This window comes from Salvelinus fontinalis, chromosome 19 (genome assembly GCF_029448725.1).
Source record: "Salvelinus fontinalis isolate EN_2023a chromosome 19, ASM2944872v1, whole genome shotgun sequence".
NCBI classification, from domain to species: domain Eukaryota; kingdom Metazoa; phylum Chordata; class Actinopteri; order Salmoniformes; family Salmonidae; genus Salvelinus; species Salvelinus fontinalis.
The window spans coordinates 47,807,602-47,834,461 of record NC_074683.1 but is presented as its reverse complement, the minus strand read 5'-3'; the positions used below and the strand labels follow the sequence as shown (position 1 = coordinate 47,834,461).

Sequence of the window (26,860 nt, the reverse complement as noted above, 5' to 3'; positions counted from 1 at the left end):
AGGACAGAAAGGGGAAGAGAAAGGAGGCAGGAAAGCAGGACGGGGAGACAAAAAGCGACAGATAGCCAGGAATATATTTAATGCTAACTTTCGAGCAATTAAAAGCGCCGTGGGGATGGCGTATCATATCTTTAGAGGTTTGAAACACCATTTCTAGTCATAGTTTTTGGATTACTTTCGTTATTGGCGACTTTTGCACCGTTTTAAACATTGACGTGTGCATTTTCCTTGTGCTCGCTGCTTGGACGGAGTTTTTGTTTTCCCTCTGGTGGATTTGCCTTGAGAGAAATGAGTGACAGAAGGCGATCTGCTGCTGCTCTGAGCTCAAGAGCGCACGCCTTTTCGGTGGAAGCCCTGATCGGGTCAAACAAGAAGAGAAAGCTCCGGGGCTGGGAGGAAAGGGATCTGGAGTTGTCTATGGAGAGCCTCGCCAACAACGGACAATTAGGAGACGGCGACGACCCTGTGCATTGTCTGGATATCGACCCCGGTCAGTGCATAACCACCATCACTTCATATTTTGTTTGTTTTTAATATTGTAATGCTTCCAAAACAAAACTACGGATTGGCCTATCTCACGGAAAAGAGGAATACAGAAAAGGCTACTATTTCATCACCATTTCAAAGATAACTAGTTATAACCTTTTCCTCAGATAGACCTACTAATGTGGAATAATAACATCTGTAGGCTAATAGTGTCCATAAATAATATGTATGTACCATACCGTAATAGTGGGGTTTTAACTTTGCATAAATTATCAAAGGAGTTAACCAACCCTAAATTATTGATTTTGTATAAATGCCATCACTTTAACAAATGAATAGGCCTGTCACACCTCGGTCAGATTGACAGGGATAATGCATCAATGCATAATAAATTCTGCAGTCAAACTTTATTCATAAATACCATTTTTTTACTGGATATGTGAGCAACAAAAGTTCAACATTCACCTTTTGCTGCTATACTAAACAAAAATATAAACACAACATGCAAGAATTTCAAAGATTTTACAAAATTACAGTACATATGAGGAAGTCTGTCAATTGAGATAAATTCACTAGGCCCTAATCTGTGGATTTCACAGACTGGGAATACAGATATGCATCTGTTGGTCACAGATAATACATTTTAAAAAATGAGCTTCACAATGATCCTCAGGATCTCATCAAAATGTTGGTGCATTCAAATTGCCATCACTAAAATGCAATTGTGTTCATTGTTCAGAGCTTATGGCTGCCCATACCGTAACCCCACTGCCACCATGGGGCACTCTGTTCACAACGTTGACACCAGCAAACGTGGTCTGCGTTTGTAAGGACAATTAGACATACTGCCAAATTCTCTAAAACGATGTTGTATGTGGCTTATGGTAGAGCAATGGACATTAAATTCTCTGACAACAGCTCTGTTGGACATTCCTGTAGTCAGCATGCCAATTGCATGCTCCCTCAACTTGAGACATCTATGGCATTGTGTTGTGTGACAAAACTGCACATGTTAGAGTGGCCTTTTATTGTACACAGCACAAGGTGAACCTGTGTAATGATCATGCTGTTATAATCAGCTTTTTGTTATGCCAAACCTGTCAGGTGTATGGATTATCTTGGCAAGGGGGAAATGCTTACTAATCGGGATGTAAACAAATTTGTGCGCACAATCTGAGATAAATAAGCTTTTTGTGCATATGGACAATTTCTGGGATATTTTCTTTCGGCTCATGAAACATGAGACCAACACTTTACATGTTGTGTTCATATTTTTGTTCAGTGTACTTCTGTCACATCTACGCATGCAATTTGATGCATATTTGGATAAATGGAACTGAATGTTCTTCTGGTGTATCAGAATGCAAGATCACTGTCGGTCTGATCGAGGCGTCACTAGACCATGACGCACGCAGAAAAACGCAGTAGCCTATTGCAGCAGAGCACGGTTCATATTCTTTTTGCGCAGTTATATTCCTTAATTTTTAATTTATTTTAATGTATCCTTTATTTAACTAGGCAAGTCAGTTAAGAACATATTCCTATTTACAATGACGGCCTACCCCGGCCAAACCTGGACGACGCTGGTCCAATTGTGCTCCGCCCTATGGGACTCCCAATCACGGCCGGATGTGATACAGCCTATGATCATAAATATCATAAGCGGTTACGTTAAAAGTTATATTACCATTGTTTCACAAATTACTACACATTGGTACAAAAAGAAGGTTGCATGTGGGGCCATTGTCCCTTCTCCATTTGCAGAAGCTTAGCTGCATAAAATTGCCCCGTCTCTCTTTCACGCGTGCTCTTGATACAATACAATTGTCCATGCCAGTGACTCAAGGGGAGACATGGTCAGTTGTAATTCATATTCAATTAAGATGGTTTTGAATTGGATGAAATGTTTTACTGCGATTTTGCGATTTCAGATTTGCAAAATGAATATTATCAATTTGAATTAAATAAAAACTGATATCCAATTTTACTTTAGACTATCTTTATAGGTGATTGCTTAAATTGTCAAGAATTGACTGAGAGCTGAGTTGATATTTTCCTTAGCCTTAAGGCAGAGGTTGCTTGTCCATTCCATTTCATATAGATAAATAGTTTAGCCTATATTATTGGAAAAATAAAGTACTAAAACATAATAATAAAAATAGTTTAAACGTAGGTCTACGTTTTATTGGCCTATTGTTTCCCAGATAGGAAAAATTATGGCGTTAGCCTATAGGCCTATAGATATGCTTCACGAAATTAGAATAGAAAATACAGGGCACACAGGCTAACCAAGTGAAAACAACAAGCACACAACAGCTCTACATTCAAACAAACTCTCTTCACACGAAAACACACGCATTGTCTCATTATATTTGGACTCACACAAAAACAGGTATAAGTAACCCAGGTGTGGCTTGTGATGGCAAAATTTGTATATTGTGCCATGCTCCAAACATGCATAATTTGCATTGAATCACAGAAACCAATGTAGGCCTTTATAATCAAAAGGCCCAGGCTAATCTTTAAGGCCTATGAATCACGCAGGCTTTTTATTACTGTCAAAACACTTGATATTCCTAAATCGCAATTATATTTAGGTAAACCATTTGTTTTCGCTTTTCTTTGTTGCAAATGTTGTAATAATAAGTAGCCTGGGCTATCCCGATTTTCAATAGGCCAAAGTTATTGCATGCCTATGACGCAAGTCACATTAGATTCAAGATGGGCATATCCTATAATTTTAAATTCTAGATTTTTCCAAATTATTTACAAAGACGTCTAGGACTTAATTTTTATACAAATTTAAAACGAACTAATAAGTTATTTAATATGCTATATGTCACAAAATCAATTGACTCTCGTCTTTTCTAAATCTTGGGGGATATGGGGTAGGTTTGAATTTAAGAACATTGAACTCATCGAAGAGAGACAGATGTCAAAGCTAGCATGAATGACTCAATCTCGAGGCTTTGAGTTTGAATATCCTTACTTTATTAAATACATCAATGAATGATGATGGATATATTCTATATCCCATTCTAACCCTCCCAGGCCGCAAATATGAATCATAATCCTAATATGAATTGATATCTCCTCTCAGCTCAGTATAACCTACATTGAATTTCAACAGACACGTAAACCAACATCTCAATATTACAATCTCCATTACAATTGGATTCACAATAGGCCTAGTAGCGAAGTCTTACCTGCTTTTTATCAAATAGGATATAGGCCAACATTTTTTTTGTATCTAAAAGGATCTCAAACTAATAGCCTACCCGTATTATGAACTATATGCCTATACATAGAAAATATATATCTTATTTGGTTCATTAGAACCTAATTTAGCGTCACGTGCATGGTTTAAAAATCTAGGCCTACACATTTATTTTCTAATTGTACAGTTCATTTTAGAAGCTGCAAAGCTTTGTGGTTTGCCTTCAGCAACATGACTTGAACCTCATGCACAGGGGCTCTTGTCTGACGCGTGAAGTGCAGCAGCAAGTGTTGTGGGTTTGGGGGATGCCTCACAAATGCGGAGGACCGAACTGAATTTGTTCACAGCTGAGATGCAGGGTTTCAGTACCTCCATTGACTGCGATTCAGTCAGTTAAGGAAATGTTATATATCCTCCACGGTTTCACATTAAGTTAGAGTCGTCGTTGATTGAAAAGGAACGTTGTCTCGCTAGCTTCAAGTAATTTAGGAGCCATATTCCTGGCAGAGTCGCAAGTAGTCTGAGTATCCAACCTTGACTAGCCTCCAGTTGACACGTATAGACCAGCCATCACTGATAACAGCTAGTCTTTGTGGTCAGTTTGTGCGGTTTATATTTTTTACATAATGATTTTGCCTCCATGTGAGGCTTTCAAACCGACATGGTCAAATAACATTCTCATTGAAAGACACGTCATGGGAAAAAATATCAAGTGCAAGAAAACCACCTCCACACAATAGTTTCAATTGGATTAATAACAATCCCGTTTCCCAGAGAGCCAGCATGTATGACACATTACCTTTGTTCCAGACAAGCACATGTAGGCCTATCTGCAGAATTAACCCCTCCAATATTAAATTGCCTGCCTTAAATGTAAACATCAGCACTGTTAGCAGTTTGTGTGTGTGCGCGCGCGCGCGCGCGAGCTTGTGTCAGAGAGAGAGAGAGACTGCTTTTCTTTTATGGATTTACAAATAAATGTAAACATCCAGACTGTGAAATATATCACTACAGATGATCTTTAATCTCACTCTTAAACCTATTACTGGCCTATATGGCTTGGACAGTAGTCTGTCTCACTAGGAATCTGTAATTATATTATAGATAACCATGTAGACTGTTTTATGTTTTTAGTCTATGGGGTGACACTGATTTTTAAGTGACAGAATGTTTAATCTTATTCTGTCCGTACTTCATATAGCTCTGAGGTTTCAATATTGTTAACCTATTCTATATAATAATATATGATACAGCCTAATATATGATATATAAATTGTCACTTGGTACTTCTGGGGTGATGATTCCTCTTTCACAAAATGCAAATTGCTGCTGATCATCTCTAAATAATTTTGTATGTTAGAAATCCAACTTTTAAAATGATGCCTCTGAGAAAAGCTTAACTCCAAGCCAACAGATGTTTGTACTATTAAAAGGGTTTAATCCTTATTTTATTGCCTCTCCCTAACATGGGCCTGCATTAATTACAGGCGGAAACAGGTGGTTCTGATTCTTGTGGATTGGGTTACTCTGCAATTTCAAGGTTGGTAGATTGCTACTTACCCACTCGGTTACAACTGTATTAAATGCATTTTCTATTCATAAACTTGTTTCCATAGAAAGGTCTTTGCGATTTTATTCTTAAAATTTTTGTCCAAATTAGATAATCACATAGTGAATAAGTTTGTGTAAGAATAATTAGCTGAAATCCATATTCTTTGCACCTACAAGCTGTTAATATTCACATTCAACTAGCTGAATTTCTTGTGTGTACCCAAGCTTTGACAAACAGAAGATGGCATTATTGTTATTTTTTTTGACTTGGTAGACATATCAGTTGAGAAGATCTATGTTCTCCATTGAGGCTCACCGCAAGTTGATTTCTCTGTGCCTAACCACAAGATAGTTCATTTGGGTTTTGAAAAAGTGGTTGCTGCTCTCCACCGTTTAGCAGAGGTTGGCTACTGTCTATGATTGGCTAGTTAGTCAGCATTAGTCATGCACTTAAGGTTAGCACCAGATTTCTGACTCTGCTTCCACCTTTCTATCTGTAAGCTGCCATGAGGTGCTACTTCCTTCAATATATTTATTTATTTGTCCCTCACTCCATCTCTCTCATTCTTTCCCCTTCTCTCGAGACATGCGTCTTTCTACCCAGCAATATCCTGTGTAATGTGGGACAGATGTGTATAGTTCTTCTCACACTTTTGTAGCTCTGCTCTGTTCCTGCTGTTTATAGTGGGTGTGACTGAGAGCAAGCTGTCTGTGTGGAGGGGGACAGTGGGATAGCGGTGGAGGACAGGGACTGGTCTGGTGACATGTGAGGGACAGCATGGTGATTCTGAGTGCTAGTGGATGGACGTGGTGTAGCTTGATGACAGTAAAGCGCCTAGACAACAGCAGCAACAGCAGCCATGATGGCTCTGAGCAGGCCCAGATCTCTGGCCTGGCCCGCTGTGTGGCTGATGGCTGCTGGATGCATGATGGCTGTATGGGCCAATCAACAGTTGCACTGTCTTACCATGTTCCTTGGCTAACACAGAGAGAGTCATCACTGCCCTCATACTGAAAGGATCTCTCAAGAGGATGATGAAAATAATTTTTTCTCCTCTCACTCTTTCGCTCCACTTCTCTGGACCTCTCTCATCTCCCTCTCTGTTTCTGTGGTGGAGTTGTCCTGCCTGCAGTGTCTTCATGTCTCCACTTATTGCTCTTGTCTCTTGTTTTGGGGTCGTGATCACTTGGTGGTTAGTCCTGGGCCACACTCCAGTCTCTCAGCAGTCCTGAATCTGCATAAAAGCCTGTTTGCATGGTGTGTCCTGCCAAAGCAACCTACTCATGTCAGGTCCCTCAATAAATCATATCATATTACATATTGGCACATAATAACAGAGATAAGTACATTAATAAGAAATTGAAATATACAATCCATAACTTTACTGTGTGCTGTATAGAATAAAAATATATATATTTATGAGCTGCTACATGGCAAAATGTTTTTTTCACTACATAGTGTTGTCAATGTTGAACATAAAATGCTGCAGCCAGTAGTAATGTAAGCCTATAGGTTTATTTGGAAGCTAAGATCTGTAACAGTTATTCTGGAAAATGTCCTTGACTATTCAAGTTCTATATGCAGGCTATACATTTATTTTGCTATTGTAGTTGTTTTTATTGTGTTGCCAGAGATACCATTGGGGAAAATATAACTTTTTTTCTAACTTTGTTGTGGGCTGTTTTCATAGCCTATGTGACATAGTAATATATTATATTTGTAGACATAGTGATATTGTCACGATCGTCGTAAGAAGCGGACCAAAGCGCAGCGTGGTTTGAACACATTCTTCTAAGTTTAATGAAGAACACTTACACAAAAACAACAAAACGAATAAGACGACCGTGACCGCTATATAAACACTGTGCAAACATGCAACATAACATAGACAATAACCCACAACCCACAATACAATACAGGCTACCTAAATATGGTTCCCAATCAGAGACAACGCAAAACACCTGTCTCTGATTGAGAACCATATCAGGCCAAACACATAGAAATAGACAACATAGAAATACAAACATAGACTGCCCACCCCAACTCACGCCCTGACCATACAAAACAAAAGACAAAACAAAGGAACTAAGGTCAGAAGGTGACAGATATGAATGCTAGTTTGTAGTTGGCATGACAATCAGTTGGGCTAAATATAGCTTTTAGAATTTTGTTGGTTGGCGTTTTTTCATGTAAAATGCACATTTCGTTTGATGCAAGCGTTACCCTTGTGGACACTTTATGACATTTCAAACGTAAATGGAATAGTTTTAGTTAGATTTCTTTTTTATTATTTGAAATCCAACCAAACCCAAATTATTTGAGTGAGTCAGATTCGGTGCTTTCTCGGAGTTCATGCTACAGATGATTTGGCCTCAACGGTCAATACTCAACTAATCTTCCTGAGGTCCCCGCTTTACCCGGGCTACATTTTTTCATAATCCTGTAAATCTCCACAGATTCGGAGGCGAGCCCAGGTTCAGATGGCGAGGGACTGGCGGAGAGGACGTCGTGCTCCTTCGGCTCCCCTGAGGACCTAGCCCCGGCGGCCTGCGAGCTGTCTCCCGCTGCCTCCATGGAGGAGATTCAGGTGGAGCTGCAGTGCGCGGACCTCTGGAAGCGCTTCCATGAAATTGGCACGGAGATGATCATCACTAAAGCCGGGAGGTAAAGCAGCTGCTGCATATTTATGATTTAAAGGACTCTGCTGATTAATATATTTTCTTCTGGCACCTACCATGCACTCTTAGAAAAAATGGTTCCAAAGGGCTTATTCGGCTGTCCCCATAGGATAACTATTTTTGGCTCATGGTGGAACCATTTTTAGTTCCTCTGTGGAAAGGTTTCTACATGAAACCCAAAAGAGTTCTACCTCGAACCAAAAGGGTTCTACCTGTAAACAGGGTTATTCAAAGGGTTCTCCTATGGGGACAGCCGAATAACCCTTTTAGGTTTGATATCATATTTTTTTCTAAGGTGACACACATGTAGCCTACTTTTGCGAAAAAGACCCCCGTGCGCTATGCATTACCTCTTTAGCACGCATGTTTTTGAGGGGTGCTAATGTGTTGCACATGGGGGCAAGGGCTCCGGACGCGCGAGGGCCGCTCTGTAATCACAAGCCATAAATGACGTATGAGGGTATTCCATGGCTGATGTCAGAGAATAGCCGGGAAAGAAAGGAACTGTTTCTAATTAATCTTTTTGAAACATGTTTTCGGTTCTTGCTCTTTTGGGCAGTGTTACGTACAGGTGAACGTAACAGGCAGAAATTACAACCGAAACCGAGCATATAACTTAACCTACACTGTTCTCATGAAGACTTTTCCCCCTCGCCAGGAACACCAGGTATTTCCCGTTCATTTTGAATTTAACGATCATGCAATAGGCGGACGACGAATTTATGTAGTCAAGTAGGCCTAGCAATAAAGCGGTCGAGGTTATGACTTTTTCCTCCATAAAACAAACGAAAAACACTGTGAAAGCATATGGTCATCTGTAGGCCTATAGTTTATAATGCATAATATGTTGATTTCAAAACTATGTTTAATATAGGTCAAGGTGTTCATCTTATATCTAACCTAACAGGTTTTAGTTTTAAAGGCCACTTTATTTTACTCTGGATTGCGAAATTCGACTTAGCCAGTTGCCCATTTCAAAATAATTGTAATTAATTAGGAATATTAGTTATGTTTCAGGCTCCCATTTAATGTCAATCAGCATCAAGCCTTTTGATTTTTCCACATTTGTAGCCATGTATGGTCCTGTATTGCTAAGTTGATAGAGCATCTCGCTTGCACCACCAGGGCCGGGAGTTCGATTCCCGGGGCCACCCATACGTAAAATGTATGCACACATGACTGTAAGTCGTTTTGGACAAAGCGTCTGCTAAATGGCATATATTATTATTATTATTACTTTTAGGCTAATATCGGCCTACTACCTGTAATAACAGAACATATTATGAAGTTTAACAACAGAAAATAGTAAGATATTAATCACATTTAACAAACATAGGCCTATGATGATTCCTCTGTATATTTGTCATGTATTAGAAGGGAGTGAGGGCAGAGCAGTATATGCTATATATGGCCTAACACGGGGATGCGGCATATTTCTCTTAGTTTTCTAATTTGAAAAGCATGCTTTCCATTTCGTTAGACCAGATTGGCTATCCACTGATTATTTTCGTCAATGTATCTTCATTTATTTAAAGCTGACCAATTAGTTGACCAAAAACCATGTTTTTATGGAGAAATGGCAAGGGCCAAGTTGTTTGCGTGTTTAATTTTCTTTTGGTAGGCCTCTATCAAATTACATAACAATATTTTAAAGTTGTATTGTAAAGTTGTAGGTTTATATTTTCGCGTTTGTTCTTCTGTTTTAATAACACATGTACACCAACTTTACAGTTAACCTATACATCTGACTTACCTAAACAATATATGATCAACGTTGTTTTCGTGATATTCATGAATCAGATTTACGTTGTTAACAGCCCCATATATATAATCAGTGTCTGTTTAAATGCAGTAGAGGTTAAACGACTAGCTGCGTGTATTTCATGCCTCTGCTAATAATAACCCTATAAATTCAGAGGAGAAAGAAAGTAAGAAAACAGAACTCATTTGTCATTATGAGGGCAAAGATTTATGATGTTTAAATGAAAAGAAAAATGCAGCTTTTGAAGTGTAAAACGAGGAATTAACTTGAAAATGTCTCTGTGTATGTAGTCCTACTTTTAATATGTTTTTTTTTGTTTTTCCTGGTTTGGTTTGCATCGAATTACCAAAAAACTTCTCATGATTGGGTGCATATTTTCAAGGAAGATTGAGTTTGTTGCCAGCTCATGCATTAAAACAGTTTTAATCTTCTTTGAGGATGAAATTACCTACTTTCTTTAATCTGAATAATATTTATTTAATGAAGACATGGAATGTTGATACAGACATTTTAAGGAATTATCATAAAATGATGTGTCTAGGCGCTGTTATGAGTGGATGAGGGGTGGAAATTAGCTATATGACTGGCAAGACATTGGTCAAACTTTAAACCATGCCCAGTGGCGCACTAGAATATATTTCTAGTGGCATGAGTGGAATTATACTTAATGTCTACATGGTGCAGGGTTCCGTTTGTAATGCTGATACTCATAATATAATATTAAACTTAAGCTATATTGCTAATCTCTCTCTCTCGCTCTCTCTCAGGCGGATGTTCCCTGCAATGAGAGTAAAAATTGTGGGTATGGACCCCCATCAGCAGTATTACATAGCCATGGACATTGTTCCTGTGGACAATAAGAGATACAGGTATGCTCCTATCTTCCTAAGGTATGCTCACACTTATTAGCGCTTCCTAACATTTCCTAACTTCCCGTCACTCATTCAGATGGGTGTGTACTATCGTGTGTGCACGGTGATGTACAGATATATACACAACATGTGCTATTGGAACATTACACTCTCCATGTCTGAGATTGATGTTCTTATTCAGTCAAACCAAAATAGGCTCTACCCCCAATTTGGACAACATAGCCGATAAATAGTTGTTGTGTATTTTAAGATGGAGAGTAGTCCCCATGAACCCCAAAAAACATACACAGATCATTGCAAATTTCAAATGGTATGCTGATATGCACATAAATCTGAATGAAACCTGAAACAATGACCTTTACAGTTGTCCATCTTGGGGATAGGTTTTTATGATGGATATCTCCTGCCAAAGTATCTGAATGAATTTCTGGCATAGAGCACAATGTCTGGAGAGAAAGAGACCATAGGAGAGGAGAATGAAAATTATTTATCATATGTGTGTATGGTTAGAGTGAGACCATAATATTGATAGCTTTATTCACTATGGAAATGGCAAAACATCTTTCTACCCTAAACCTGGTTCTTTAACCATGGCGGAATACAACTTTTATGCCGTAAGATATTGTTTTAATGTACTACCTCAGATGAAGGACGCAGTTCAATGTGTCATACATTGGTGACGTGGCAGACGACAGATTAAGTGGAAAAGTGTCATAGTTGCATTAATGTTATAGCAGCGCTACAGATGGGTTACAATGCATTTGTTACATTTATTTTCTAATTTTACAGTGTACATCTTCAGTTTATATATCAATAACATGCATTAATGTTATATTATTGTTACAGATATTTTTACTATGTTTACATTTTATTTGAGAAACAGGACTTGGCTTTCTTGAATGGAACACTGAGGAACCACTTTAACAATGCATTCATATTATTTCCCCCAGTTGTTTATTTATGTAAATGTATCATTGAAGGATCGTAGAACCCTGCCTCTCTCACTGACTGAAGTGTTTGCCTACGAGGGGACGGTCTAGAGAACCAACATATTATGGAGTATTTTTAGAAGCCAAAAGATCTTGTAAAATTAAATAGGATTTTCTTCCTGGCTGGGGACCACCACAGGGCTTTGCAAACTGAGCTCCGAGCTGTCACTGGAATGTCTCATAGTTCTCATAGAGTTGGGGTCTGGAAATAGTCTTTATTGAAATTTACTTGCTTTACTTAGGCTCTCTGCCTCTCTTCAGGAGTGTCTCATTTATACTGAGCTCGTTAAATCTCCATATTTTACTTGTCTTTTATGTGGACAGTTGGTATGTTCTAAATTTGAATCACAAAAGACAAGTGCAGACACCAGCACTGTCTAGCTCTTCAAATTGACTTTGTCCTCTATATTTGAAAACACTCACTCACACACACACACACACACACACACACACACACACACACACACACACACACACACACACACACACACACACACACACACACACACACACACACACACACACACACACACACACACACACACACACACACAAAAACACGTTCACATTCAAGGACTTAACTTAATGATGTAAACTCTGAACACACACCAGTCAACCCTGTAGGGCAGGGATGATCAACTATATTCAACCACGGGTCGTTTTGTTTTGAGCGGATGGTTGGGGGGCCAGAACATAATTATAAATAATTTCTAGACTGCAAATTGACTGCAAGAAGCCCAAACATATATAACATTTGACAAAAATATTATCATTTCAAACCTTGCTTACATTTGTAAACGATCTCGTGTCTCGCTATTATGCGAGGGAATATTTGGGAATATTCCAAACATTAAAATCACTTGGAGGTGATTACCTGGTGTTTTTACAGTCTTTTATGTCCCCCCAAAAATCAAAATAATAATACTTAATTTTGCTCAGAAAACTTGGGGGGCCAAATAAAACCACTTGTGGGCCAAATTCGGCCCGCAGACCACCAGTTGGGGAACTCTGCTGTAGGGCAATGTAATAGTGATACTTACTTTGTCAGTTAAGGTAACCCAATATACAGTACAGCCTGGGTTTGGCAAGTGTGTGTGAGTACTTTAACGTGTGTCTGTCTGAATTTCTGTGTCCATAAAAGTATATATCTGTTTGATGAGTTGCATGCATACATATGTTGTCTGTGGTCCGTGGTCCGTGGTCTGTGTGTGTGTGTGTGTGTGTGTGTGTGTGTGTGTGTGTGTGTGTGTGTGTGTGTGTGTGTGTGTGTGTGTGTGTGTGTGTGTGTGTGTGTAAAGTGTGTGTAAAGTGTGTGGTGTTGGGTGAGCGGGCTAGGCTAGCCCCATCTGTCCGAATGGTGTCACATAAAGTCAGATCTTTATTGATTGTGCTGGAGCCAGATGGCAGATTTATGGAAGATGAAAGGGGGCTAATCAAATTTCCAGTCCTGTTTGGGGCTAAGGTCTCTCTCTTCTTCAACACTTTCCCTGTTACACGGAACTTAACCCTTAACAGCACTCCAAACAGGAAATTACACAAACGCCTGGCATTCTGTGTGTGTGTTTGGTCTGGTGTGTGTTTGTGAGTGTGTTCTTGTGTGCTAAAGAGGTGAGAGAGTGTGCATGTGTCTACAGGGGGCTCAAGGCTGTGTGTGTGAGAGAGAGAGAGACCGAGAGGGTGGTGTAACGCTGCTAGACAATAACAAAGAGGCCAAATTAGAGTTTTGTCCATGTTTTACCACTGAGTGATGACTATGGAAGAGGCATTGCAGTTAAGCACTTTCAACTGTGCGCATGGCCAGAACTAAAGACAAACAGCTGTGCTTGGGGCTACAGTGGATTGGAGTCCCTCTCTTGCTTCAGTCAGTCAGTGAGGGGAATGCTCTGTGCTGGGCGGGGCAGTCATATTGTACCCTAACTCGCAATGCAACATAAAATATTATGACTGAGCTTAGTTTTGAATATGTTGTTAAAGGCATATGTAGTATGTGTGGGGATATTTGATGTCTCCATTGTGAGCAAGCTCTGCATCTGCAACACATGAACTCCCTGACTTCAGTGCTTCACAATAACATGTGCAAAACCCGTGAGAAAAAAACAGAGAATCAAATGTGAAATAAGGTTTGGTGCTGATACGTCTGTCACTGTGTGTCTGTCCTCCAGGTATGTGTACCACAGCTCCAAGTGGATGGTGGCGGGGAACGCGGACTCCCCAGTGCCCCCGCGGGTCTACATCCACCCAGACTCCCTGGCCTCTGGAGACACCTGGATGAGGCAGGTGGTCAGCTTCGACAAACTCAAACTCACCAACAATGAGCTGGACGATCAGGGCCATGTGAGTGAGCCGGTGAGCCGGCTTAACTTGACATACCATACTCTTGCCTCCCTCCAACACCTGTACACTGTTACACCTGTACACTAATACAAAGACATATAAGTAATTGTACTGTTTCAGTATTTCTCAAAGTGTTTCATATTGTAATATGGGAATTTACTTCATCCCACCCATGTGTAGATAAGACTATTCTTAGAGAAGAAGACTGCGGCTTTTATCGACTGATGCTGAAATAGTTGATCGGCATTGATGTAGTTATGGCACAAGATGGATCTCCTCATCTCCGTGCTGTTACAGGCCAGATTGCTTTTATTACGGGGCCTTGACGTTGTTGAAACAGTCAGAGGAGCCAGTGCAAATCCATTTCTCCATAGAGGTCCTGATTTAGGGATGCCAGGTAATGTAATTACTCAAGATGGACCCAACCTCCCTAGCCATGACAGAGAGATACATCATTTTTGGAATCCTCTCTCAAAATGGATGCCAGTGGCTTCATGTAGCTTAGTGAGGCACTGATGGGCCGGCACATTCTGGTCCTCATATGGGCCTGTTTTCCAACCGGCCAGCTGATGCTATCGCAGCTCCGTTCTTCTGACAAATGTAATAACAGATGGGTGTTAAATGCAGCAGTGGGCAAGTATTTTTTTTGGGGGGGGGGGGAGTCAGGCAAGGCCCCTTTCTCTCCCACAGCGTTATAAGGCCTTTGTTCCGCTGGAGGCATCGAGGCGAGAGGAAATTAACTTTGGAACTTCATGTGTGGGAAACCTTACCGCAAATAGGCGGGTATCTGTCCCATCACTCTTCTCTTCTTCCTCCGTCTTACCATAGTATCAAACCTCTCCATTAACAGTGGTTGCTATAATAAAGGGAAAGGGAAAGGGGGATACCTAGTCAATTGTGCAACTGAATGCATTCAACTGAGATGTGTCTTCCGCATTTAACCCAACGCCTCTGAATCACATAAGCAGGGCTATTGGTTCTTAAAAAACTCTAAAAGCCTAAGCTGTTGGGGGGGGGGGGGGGGGGGGCTAACATATGGAATTGTTTTAAGATGGTCATACCATGGATCATTTAGCTATTTGATTTAGAACTTTAGGACCTCTTTATGTATACATTATTTGGGGATAAAATATTGAATTTGGCCTTACTGCTATAGCCCATAGAAACGCATTGAATAACATGTTAATAAATGTCAAAAAAGATAGACAATAAATGTATCATAAGGTTTTGAAGTGTCTGTTCTATGTCTCTAAGAGATATAAGAAAGCTCAGGAAATATTTTAGTTTAACCCCTTATTTTTGTTGTTCCAAAACTACCTCCATACTTCCATTCATTTGTATGGGTTACCTTCAGACGAGTCCCGTGACACTTGTGGAGGTTGTAGACCAAAACGGAGAGAGTCTCCCCTTTCCATATAGTGGTCATAATAGTATAGATGTTTTTGTGAGAAGACCGATTTTCGGGATGTCTCATGGTCTGACAAACACCGCTGTAGCTCAGCCACCTTCCACCGCAGATGCAGAAAGCCGACATAGGTGGATGTGGTGGGTTGAGACCAGCCCATGCAAAAAGATATCTCTAGTTTAAACTGACGGATTTGGATGGGGATTTTTTTATTATGTTACTTAGATTGACGCACGGGTGATTAACCAAGCTGATTGGCTTTTGCTTGTTATTCATATAAATAAGTAATAAATATGTAACTGAAATCACTTTATTGCTACAGTAGGCCTCTTATTTTAAGGACACTACTAGATGTATTGTTTTGATAATAGATCCGTCAGATAAGTCCCTTGTCTGCTCTGTGTTGTTGTGAGCTCAGTGTGTGTATGTGTGACTGGGGAGGGTTTGACCTGACCCAGAACCCTGGCCCTGACTTGGGGTCCCCTGGGCTGAGCAAGGGGCAAGGTAAAGAGGATGGGGGGCTGGAATATTACATTTATTGTCAATGTTATTTGTTACTGTTTCCCCAATCTGTTTGAAATGACCCCCTTAGTTGTTTGTGGCTCCAGGGAGGCTTTCTCACTCGGGCTGTAATCAAGAGCAGACAGAGAGCCGGAGGGAAGGCTGGGCCGCCATAGCCTGAAGCCTCGGCTCTGCTCTCTGGTGTTAAATACTTACCTTACCACCCCTCTTATCATAAGTGTGGACTTGTGTTCCTCTTAATCATACAGCCCTGATATTAACTCAGACTTGCTTAGACACGCATGGCACATGCACACACATTCACACACAATGTAACCATTACGATCTCTGTGGTTTCAGATTATCCTCCACTCCATGCATAAGTACCAGCCTCGTGTCCATGTGATCAGGAAGGACTTCAGCAGTGACCTGTCCCCCACAAAGCCTGTTCCCAGCGGAGAGGGAGCGAAGACCTTTAGCTTCCCTGAGACTGTCTTCACCACCGTCACCGCCTACCAGAACCAACAGGTCTGAGGCCAGACACTTTTCTCTTTGTTGCTACGATGCTGTTGCCACTCAATTGGTTTATCTGCACCAGGCTAAGGGTCAATTCAAGTTTAATTTGAGTCAATTCTGGAAGTGAACTTAAAGCGGAACTGACACCGTTTTAACTACTTTGCAGATATGAATGAAATAAACAGACAATCATAATATCAGTCCAAAATATCAAATTCACAGTTTATGCCTCAAAATATACTTTGTAAGAGGTTTAAACAAAAAGGTTATATTTGACTCAAAATTCCATTACATATAGTCAGGTATTGTTTGCAGAATGGATGGATGGAATCAATGCATGATTCATATACAGTTGAAGTCGAAAGTTTACATACACTTAGGTTGGAGTCATTAAAACTAATTTTTCAACCACTCTACAAATTTCTTGTTAACAAACTATAGTTTTGGCAAGTCGGTTAGGACATCTACTTTGTGCATGACACAAGTCATTTATCCAAAAATTATTTACAGACAGATTATTTCACTTATAATTCACTGTATCACAATTCCAGTGGGTCAGAAGTTTACATACACTAAGTTGCCTGTGCCTTTAACAGCTTGTAAAAGTCCAGAAAATGATGTCATGGCTTTAGAAGCTTCTGATAGGCTAATTGACATAATTTGAGTCAATTGGAGCTGTTCCTGTCGATGTATTTCAAGGCCTACCTTCAAACACAGTGCCTCTTTGCTTGACATCATGGGAAAATCAAAGGAAATCAGCCAAGACCTCAGAAAAAAAATGTAGACCTCCACAAGACTAGTTCATCCTTGGGAGCAATTTCAAAACACCTGAAGGTACCACGTTCATCTGTACAAACAATAGTACGCAAGTATAAACACCATGGGACCCCGCAGCCGTCATACTGCTCAGGAAGGAGACACGTTCTGTCTCCTAGAGATGAACGTACTTTGGTGCGAAAAGTGCAAATCAATCCCAGAACAACAGCAAAGGACCTTGTGAAGATGCTGTAGGAAACAGGTACAAGTATCTATATCCACAGTAAAACGAGTCCTATATTGACATAATCTGAAAGGCTGCTCAGCAAGGAAGAAGCCACTGCTCCAAAACTGCCATAAAAAAGCCAGACTACGGTTTGCAACTGCACATGGGGACAAAGATCATACTTTTTGGAGATGATGAAACAAAAATAGAACTGTTTGGACATAATGACCATCGTTTTGTTTGGAGGAAAAAGAGGGAGGCTTGCAAGCCGAAGAACTCCATCCCAACCGCGAAGCACGGGGGTGGCAGCATCATGTTGTGGGAGTGGTTTGCTGCAGGAGGGACTGGTGCACTTCACAAAATAGATGGCATCATGAGGATGGAAATTATGTGGATATATTGAAGCAACATCTCAAGACGTCAGTCAGGAAGTTAAAGCTTGGTCGCAAATGGGTCTTCCAAATGGACAGTGACCCCAGCATACTTCCAAAGTTGTGGCAAAATGGCTTAAGGACAACAAAGTCAAGGTATTGGAGTGGCCATCACAAAGCCCTGACCTCAATCCTATAGAACATTTCAGGGCAGAACTGAAAAAGCGTGTTTGAGCAAGGAGGTCTACAAACCTGACTCAGTTACACCAGCTCTGTCAGGGGGAATGGCCAAAATTCACCCAACTTATTGTGGGAAGCTTGTGGAAGGCTACCCGAAACATTTGACCCAAGTCCAACAGTTTAAAGGGCATGCTACCAAATGCTAATGGTGTGTATGTAAACTTCTGACCCACTGGGAATGTAATGAAAGAAATAAATGCTGAAATAAATCATTCTCACTACTATTATTCTGACATTTCACATTCTTAAAATAAAGTGGTGATCCTAACTGACCTAAGACAGGGAATTTCTACTAGGATTAAAGGTCAGGAATTGTGAAAACTGAGTTTAAATGTATGTAAGGTGTATGTAAACTTCCGACTTCAGCTGTAATTAGCCAATGCAATGCTTGGCAGCCTAATAAAGATTGCTATCAGGTTGTAAATCACAGTTCATGCATTGTTTGGAGCCTGAAGCCATTTGGTTGATGCAAAAAGGGTGAAAGTTAGGTGGATATCTCAACACAATCAAACTAGCATGGGCAATGATCATAAGTCATAACGTGGCTATATAACGTGGCTAATATTTAGCAAGCTAAAAACACAGAGCTTTGATGTAGCTATCTAGCTGCTGGGAGGATGTAATGTCATCATTCGGACGAGTGGGTAAGTGGCAGACTTTCCCCAAATTTTTTTTTAGCAGCTTAGGTGGCTATAGCTATGTTGCAGGTGTTATTTGGTTAGCTAGCTAACAAGAAATTTGACTCGCTTCTGAACTTGAACAACTGTTATTCACAGGAAACTCTTATTTGTCAATCAAATGTATTTGTCATCGATCAAATTGGCAGGCACGCAAGCAAGCTGGTAAATCCAATTCAGTTGTCAAAAACATAGGTTATGGGACATAAGCAGGTATTGGAAGGCAGGCTGCAACAGGGCAAGCGAGCAGGCTACTATTCCCCATCATCTCAGTGCAACTACATGCTGAAACATTTGACAGTTTATCCAAAGATACTGGTTTCCCCTTTTGTCTGTACATTTATCCCTTACTAGATTTCATGTTAGCTCATCTGGCTCTTTCTAAAGTCATGTTGTTGTAGCTGCCTGTAAACATACAGTTAAAAGTGAAAGGCATACCCCAGTATGGCAATGGGTTATTTGCATATACGCCAACTGTACCTCTGATTGGTTAGGGTGCACCGGTCTGTGTAGGGTCTGGGCCTGGACAAGACAGATACGTTTTTATTTGTTTTTATTTACTGCGGTGTCTATTAATTGCCCAAATGCACGGCAGCTTTCCCACTCATATTGCTATAGCATTTTCACAAATTCCCAAACATTCTATGAATGTATCCAAATGTAAAATGCTCGCTTGTCACAAAATGTTTAAAAAATTCAACATATTCTTCCCGAGGGTGTACAGTATATAAACATATTTTAAGGAAATGTATGGTGCTAAAATGGTGTCAGTTCCTCTTTAAATTTAGTTTGTTTATGAATGGAAAATGACCTATTATTATTATTTAAAAAAAGATTTTCATGAATTCCTTTATTCCCCTTTAATTTATTTAATTTATTCCCCTTCATTTCTCCTTTGATTTCTTTGAAATCTTTATACTGATACATTTCCCCCTCTCCAACATGTGCATTGGTCATATGTATGTCATTTGTTTTGATTGTCATGTTTTTCTTTCCCGCAGATAACTAGACTAAAGATTGATCGCAACCCATTTGCTAAAGGATTTCGGGATTCAGGTAGAAACAGGTATACATTCCTCCACTAACCCGAGGTCCGTGTAATGCAACCTGTCTCAACGTTCGCCATGCTGTGTGCTGCAAATCTGTCCTTTTGTCCAACGTGGCCTTTAATATGGAAATAATCCCCTGGAGATACCTCCTAATCCCATATGCTGCTCCATATAAAATTAATCACTCTCTCCCCAGCCAAGAAAACCCCACTAGATCTGAGATAGAACCACAGGTTCTGGGTAGGGGAGAGCTCTCTCTCTTCCTCGCTCTGTCTCTCAGTCCGGATTATCATATGTAACAGGGGAAACACCGAACCAGACCCTCAGCACATGAAAGCTCCCCTCCCATCTGGAGCGCATTATCGGCACAGTTATTTGAGACATATTTTTTCATTTTTCAAACAATACAGTGCATGATTTATGAACTAGCATTAGAATTTCATTGCAGAAAACTACAGATGAAAAGATTATGTAGAAATAAGATATTTATAGACAGAAAATGTATTTATCCTCACACATATCCCCCTAACTACTCATACCAATGCATTATAGTAATTTACTACATCACTGTTAAGCTGTCAGTTATTCCACATTATAGCGAACTGAAATGAATTAAAACGAGGACATATGACACAAGCTAATTCGTTAATTAACTACTGAGTTGTTTCCCCTCTATGAATTTATATCTTAATATAGAGCTCTCTCAGGCATTAAATTATGAATGTCCTCAATCAGATTTTTTGACTGGTGACACTTGACTTTATGAGGTAAAACAGGGCAGAGCTCATTTGTTGGGTTTTGGTCCTGAGCGCTATGAATGAGCGTACTGATGGCCAGGGCCAGTGTGATTAGCGTAGCGCGCAAATGAGCTGGAATGGCCCTGGAGTTACTGGCCCTAAAATAACATCGTCGGGACAGGCCCTCATTTCCCTGGGACAGGGCCCAGCGGCGCACACAGGAGTAAATCATGCAGTAAGGAGAACCGTGTACAGATTCTAGATGAAACGTCACTCAGATTTATGATCACAGTAAAAACCTGCACATTTTAATGGCTCCAGTTTCCTCCCAGTCTGACTCTACTTCTCCTTCTCTTCCTCCCTCCTCTCTCATTCTCACTTACACTCATTCCTTTCTCTATGTCCCTCTCTCTCTCTTCGACTATCTGTTTTGCAATCACAACTCTTCCTTCCTCTTTCTCCTACCCCGCCTTTGTTATGTTTTATGTATCCGTCCCTCACACTGACCCTCTTTTTTTTTCTCCACTGTTTCAGTCTCTCGTTCTCTCTCTCACACAGGACTGGTCTAGAGGCGATCATGGAGACCTATGCGTTCTGGAGACCGCCTGTGAGGACACTCACGTTTGAGGACTTCACCAACATGCAGAAACAGCAAGGTGTGTACAACTGTCTCTAAACTATGACCTAATCTCTACAATCTTCTACAATATACACTATTTCACTGTCACTTCATATCTTTCCTTTACCTCACAACACGTCAATTCTCTTCATCACTCTGGTCATCACCACCTGTTTTGGCACCTAACTTGGAATCAGCTGAACTTTTTATTAAATTAACCCTGTTGCTTTTGGACGGCTTTGTGACATGAGTAGAATCAGTGATAGCTCAGCGTCTTGGTCATGGCTCGTATCACAGGCCCCGATGCTTTAAAGTGAGCCAATTTCTTCAATGCTCCTTCTTCCGAGGTATTGATGACGTTACACCACTCAGTATTTTGTCTGTGCCGACATCTGTTTGTTATCACAAACTCCTCCAAACCGATTAGACGTTAATTAGAGTCTTCACGCCGCTGATGAACTTTGGACGCTCCGTAAGTGCTCGGAGCTAGAGCGTGTGTCGTCCCCCCACCTCCACTCCTGTCCCCACCAGCGGCACCAGATGCCCTTCCAGCAGGGTAATCAACAGCCCTTCCAGCGGGGTAATCAGCAGTTCCCCTCAGCGCCACCAGACACCCTGGCAGCGGGGTAATCAACAGCCCTTCCAGCTGGGTAATCAACAGCCCTTCCAGTGGGGTAATCAACACCCCTTCCAGCTGGGTAATCAACAGCCCTTCCAGCTGGGTAATCAACAGCCCTTCCAGCGGGGTAATCAACAGCCCTTCCAGCTGGGTAATCAACAGCCCTTCCAGCTGGGTAATCAACAGCCCTTCCAGCTGGGTAATCAACAGCCCTTCCAGCGGGGTAATCAACAGCCCTTCCAGCTGGGTAATCAACAGCCCTTCCAGCTGGGTAATCAACAGCCCTTCCAGCTGGGTAATCAACAGCCCTTCCAGCGGGGTAATCAACAGCCCTTCCAGCTGGGTAATCAACAGCCCTTCCAGCTGGGTAATCAACAGCCCTTCCAGCAGGGAAATCAACAGCCCTTCCAGCAGGGTAATCAACAGCCCTTCCAGCTGGGTAATCAACAGCCCTTCCAGCGGGGTAATCAACAGCCCTTCCAGCTGGGTAATCAACAGTTCCCCTCAGCGCCACCAGATACCCTTGCAGCGGGGTAATCAACAGCCCTTCCAGCGGGGTAATCAACAGTTCCCCTCAGCGCCACCAGACACCCTGGCAGCGGGGTAATCAACAGCCCTTCCAGCGGGGTAATCAACAGCCCTTCCAGCGGGGTAATCAACAGCCCTTCCAGCTGGGTAATCAACAGCCCTTCCAGCTGGGTAATCAACAGCCCTTCCAGCGGGGTAATCAACAGCCCTTCCAGCAGGGTAATCAACAGCCCTTCCAGCTGGGTAATCAACAGCCCTTCCAGTGGGGTAATCAACAGCCCTTCCAGCTGGGTAATCAACAGCCCTTCCAGCGGGGTAATCAACAGCCCTTCCAGCGGGGTAATCAACAGCCCTTCCAGCGGGGTAATCAGCAGTTCCCCTCAGCGCCACCAGACACCCTGGCAGCGGGGTAATCAACAGCCCTTCCAGCGGGGTAATCAACAGCCCTTCCAGTGGGGTAATCAACAGTTCCCCTCAGCAACGCTGAAGCTGCTCTAACCCCTGTCTGACCAGAGAGGAAAACATGACATCACTATGATATCCCCCACTCCTGGCCAACAGAACCCTGCAGAACTGAGCTGAACATTATCGAAGGCATATGGTGCAGTCAGAATCAGAACCCAGGCCAGGAGAGAATCATTAATTTTTTATTTTCTTTAGCTGGTTTCAAACTGAATTTCTCGAACATTAAAATTAATGCGGGCCAAATTCTCATCAATAAAGAAATATGTGAGTGATATCCCACAGCTATCCTTCAATTCCAAAAGCTTGACTTATTGCATGTTAAACTATGCCAAGATAAAAAAATATATATTTTTATGTCCATACATGTCTAAATTATGAATGCATGATTCTTTGAGAAAAGGGGCAAGCTCGGAGCTCTGTTGACCAGACATGTACTGTATCAAACTGAAGCCACATTTATGCTCAGAAACAAGTACTGTTATTTTAGGGTTTAGGATCCAATAAATACTACTATTTCAAAGAAGTAATGAGGTCATGCAATTAGTCCTTAAAATCAGATGTTGAGCATATGAAAGTTGTAAAGTCAGCTGAAATTGACCAGTAAATGTAATATCAAATTATTTAATACATGTGAATTAAGTGGCTTATGCACCAGCCTTAAACAGAGCTCTCATGTTTGACCGGTTGAGATCAAACGGCAGCAGTCACTGGAATGAGACATTCTGGCGGCGATAGGTCGAATGGCTGAAATGAGAGATACTCTGAGTGTGATTGTTGGCCAATGCTTCTGTTGTTGTTTCACTCCGTAGCATTGGCTCTGTCTCACTGTCTTTGCATTGAGTGTGTGTGTGTCCCTGTGTGTTTTTCAGGAGGAAGTACGGGCACCTCTCCCACCACCTCCAGCACAGGAGCCCCCTCCCCTTCTGGCACGGCCCACCTCCTGTCCCCCTCCTGCTCCCCGCCCACCTTCCACCTGGCCCCCAACACCTTCAACGTGGGCTGCAGGGAGAGCCAGCTGTGCAGCATGGGCCTGTCTGAGTATCCGGCCTGCGCACGCAGCAACATGGCGGCCTTGCAGGGCTACGGGGGACTGTCCGACAGCTCCTATGGACGCCTCCAAGCAGCAGGAGGCGCTGTGGCCTCCACCCAGCAGTCTGAATCCTTCCTGCCCCAGAGGACATCCTCCCTGATCGCTGCAGGCATGCAAGGGGGTGGCCATGGCCCTCTGTCTGGAAGCAGCGGTGGCGGGAAGATGGATGCCTACGGAGGTCAGCTGACCTCATTTCCGGCCTCCCAGCTGCAGTATGTGATGCAGGGTGGAGCTAGCTCTGCCTCTGGCTCCTCCTCCTCCTCAGGCTCCTCCCCCTCTTCTGCCCACATGTTCAGCGGGGGCCACCACCACGTGCAGCAGGGATCCTACAACGCCTTCTCACTCCACAACCCCTACAACCTGTATGGATACAACTTCCCCACTTCCCCTCGCCTGGCTTCCAGCCCTGAGAAGACCCAGGGCGGCCTCTTGTGCTCCTCCTCCTCTGCCGGGGTGTTTGCTGAGCGCCAGTACCTGTCCAACGGTGGCATGGACAGCATGCACATGATCGGCAATCCCTCCGCTGGCCAGCAGGGGGCTGGCTCCTGTGATGGCCGTCAGTATGGCTCCTCCTCTCAGATGTCAATGCACATGGTGTAAAAACTGAGATCCCACTTCTGACACCAATTTTCACTGTCCTGTTATTTCAAGAAGTTCTGTCTCTTCTACTAAGATATGCTATTGATGAGTCATTTTACATTTAGCGTTGTTTGTAATACTGAGGTACAAAGTGAATCTTTCAAAAAACAGACTTTTCATCTCATAGTGTTTATTTTTTTATTTTTTTTATTTCACCTCACATGCTTTAAACAAGGAGGAGGAACTGTTATTTAATTACCACAATAGTGTTAAAAAGGGGAAGTGGAACCATATACCGTGCTCTCAGTGCACATGTGGCTGTTTAGAACACTAACCCCAACCATGGGGACATACAGGGGGATATGTGAAAGAGAGTAGACCACATACTCTTACTGTCGAGGGATTCTCAGGAGTGAACCCATGAATTTGTTATGGTGCAATAGTAATGACAGTCTCTACAGTAACTCAGCCTTGTTGCTATGGACTCTATCCAGTCCCGGACAGGATGTGACAGAGGCTCTGTGTGATCCAGAAACTTCACCTCCACTTCCACTGCTCTAGTTTTAACAAGACATTTATGCAACATTATGCCATAACGTTGTGGCAACATTGGGAGAGAACTGAGAGGGTTGTGGATATTAACAGTGCCGGATCAATATGAAGGACTTCAATATGAAGGTTTTCCCCTCTGGCCACTCAGCGGGGATGATGGGAGGATAATGGATGAGGCACAGAGGGTGAATATAATATAATACAGCACATGCTGGAAGGATGAAGTCAAAAACCTAAAGGTCAGGGTGAGGGAGGAACTATGTGTGTCTGACAGTGGGGTCCAGTTGTTGGCCCTGCACCTCTCAGTGGACACGCTGGACGAGAAGCTCTGTTCAAGTGGACACTGAACATATAGTGAAATACAGTGAAATCACCACAATCTTATCAACTCCTTTCCTCACAGACTGGAATGGCTTCACTATTTTTGAGTGGATTACCTTTTTAAAAGCATATATAAGATGGCGAATGCAAGCAAAAACCATAAGCTTTACAGTTGTTGTGTGAAAGGTTATAAAGATAGAATAGGAAACAGAGTAATTATAGTATGTTTTGGTGTGTTGTAGATAATTGTATTTAAGTGCCAAGCAATAATACAATTATATGGGCCAATCTATCATGAAAACAAATGTGAGAAAAAATGGAAATAGCAAAATTATTATTTTGAAAGGCCTTTTAAAAAACTGTAAATACAGGTGCCAAGCACACAAAAGTTCAATAAACATTTTAATTCATTTACATGTTTTTGATTCATTTACAGCTGTCACTCTTTGTAAGATGTGCATATATTCAACAAAGTGGACCATTAACAAAAACACAAGCAATAGAGTAAATGCATCCCCTGACATTTTCCCATGCAAATAGAACTTGATTACTATGATATTCTACCATATATCTATATATATATATATGGTATACAGTGCCTTCAGAAAGTACCCCTTGACTTATTCCACATGCTGTTGTGTTACAGCCTGAATTCAAAATTGATTAAATATATATTTTTCTCACCCATCTACACATAATTCCCCTATAATGACAAAGCAAAAACACGTTTTTATAATTTGTATTCCAAATGATTGAAAATGAAATACAGAAATACAGTTTCTCATTTAAATAAGTATTCAAACTCCTGAGTCAATATGTGTTTGAATCACATTTGACAGCAATTACAGCTGTGAGTCTTTCTGGGTAAGTCTCTAAGAGCTTTGCACACCTGTACAAAATTTGCACATTATTTTTTTTTTTTATTCACCAAGCTCTGTCAAGTTGGTTGTTGACCATTGCTAGGCAGACATTTTTTATTCTTGCCATAGATTTTCACGCCGATTTAAGTAAAAACTGTAACTAGGTCACCCAGGAACATTCAACATAGTCTTGGTAAGCAACTCCAGTGTATATTTGGCCTTGTGTTCTAGGTTATTTTCTTGCTGGAAGGTGAATTTGAAATCCCAGTGTCTGTTGGAAAGCAGACTGAATCAGGTTTTCCTATAGGATTTTGCCTGTGTTTAGCTCTATTCCGTTTCTTTTTATCCCCAAAATCTCCCTAGTCCTTGCCAATGACAAGCATACCCATAACATGATGCAGCCACCACCATGCTAAAAAATAGAGTGGTACTCAGTGATTTCTTGTGTTGGATTTGCCACATTTGGAGTTGTTGGATTTGCCCCAACATAAAAGACATAAAGTTAATTTATTTTCCACATTTTTGCGGTTTTACTTTGGTTCCTTATTGCAAACAGGATGCATGTTTTGGATTTTTTTTAAATGCTGTACAGGCTTCCTTCTTTTCATTCTGTCATGTAAGTTAGTAGTGTGGAGTAACTACAATGTTGTTGATCCATCCTCAGTTTCTCCTATCACAGCTATTAAACTCTGTAACTGTTTTAAAGTCACCATTGGCCTAATGGTGAAATCCCTGAGTGGTTTCCTTCCTCTAAGGGCAACTGAGTTAGGAATAATGTCTTTATCTTTGTAGTGACTGGGTGTATTGACACAGTACACCATCCAAAGTGTAATTAATAACTTCACTATGCTCAAAGGGA

The 26,860-nt window shown here is 41.4% G+C and overlaps 1 protein-coding gene across 2 annotated transcripts; it reads left to right on the top strand.

Moving 5' to 3' along the window:
- LOC129816870 (T-box transcription factor TBX15-like) lies at nucleotides 1–26,860 on the top strand. Of its 2 annotated transcripts, none has more exons than XM_055871812.1 (8): nucleotides 1–490; nucleotides 7,712–7,919; nucleotides 10,463–10,564; nucleotides 13,719–13,890; nucleotides 16,157–16,324; nucleotides 19,584–19,648; nucleotides 20,927–21,024; nucleotides 23,469–26,860. In XM_055871812.1, exons 1-8 carry the CDS (start codon nucleotides 289–291, stop codon nucleotides 24,287–24,289), a joined length of 1,836 nt encoding a protein of 611 aa, XP_055727787.1. In that variant the 5' UTR covers nucleotides 1–288; the 3' UTR covers nucleotides 24,290–26,860. The 2 variants fall into 2 exon arrangements, with proteins under 2 accessions (XP_055727787.1, XP_055727786.1); XM_055871811.1 differs by having other exon boundaries at nucleotides 13,719–13,902.

Excerpts from the sequence above, each read along its gene's own strand:
- LOC129816870 (XM_055871811.1), top strand. The coding sequence starts at position 289 with ATGAGTGACAGAAGGCGATCTGCTGCTGCTCTGAGCTCAAGAGCGCAC. Across the intron at positions 491-7,711 it reads TTGTCTGGATATCGACCCCG|ATTCGGAGGCGAGCCCAGGT; the intron begins GTCAGTGCATAA and ends AAATCTCCACAG. Across the intron at positions 7,920-10,462 it reads ATCATCACTAAAGCCGGGAG|GCGGATGTTCCCTGCAATGA; the intron begins GTAAAGCAGCTG and ends GCTCTCTCTCAG.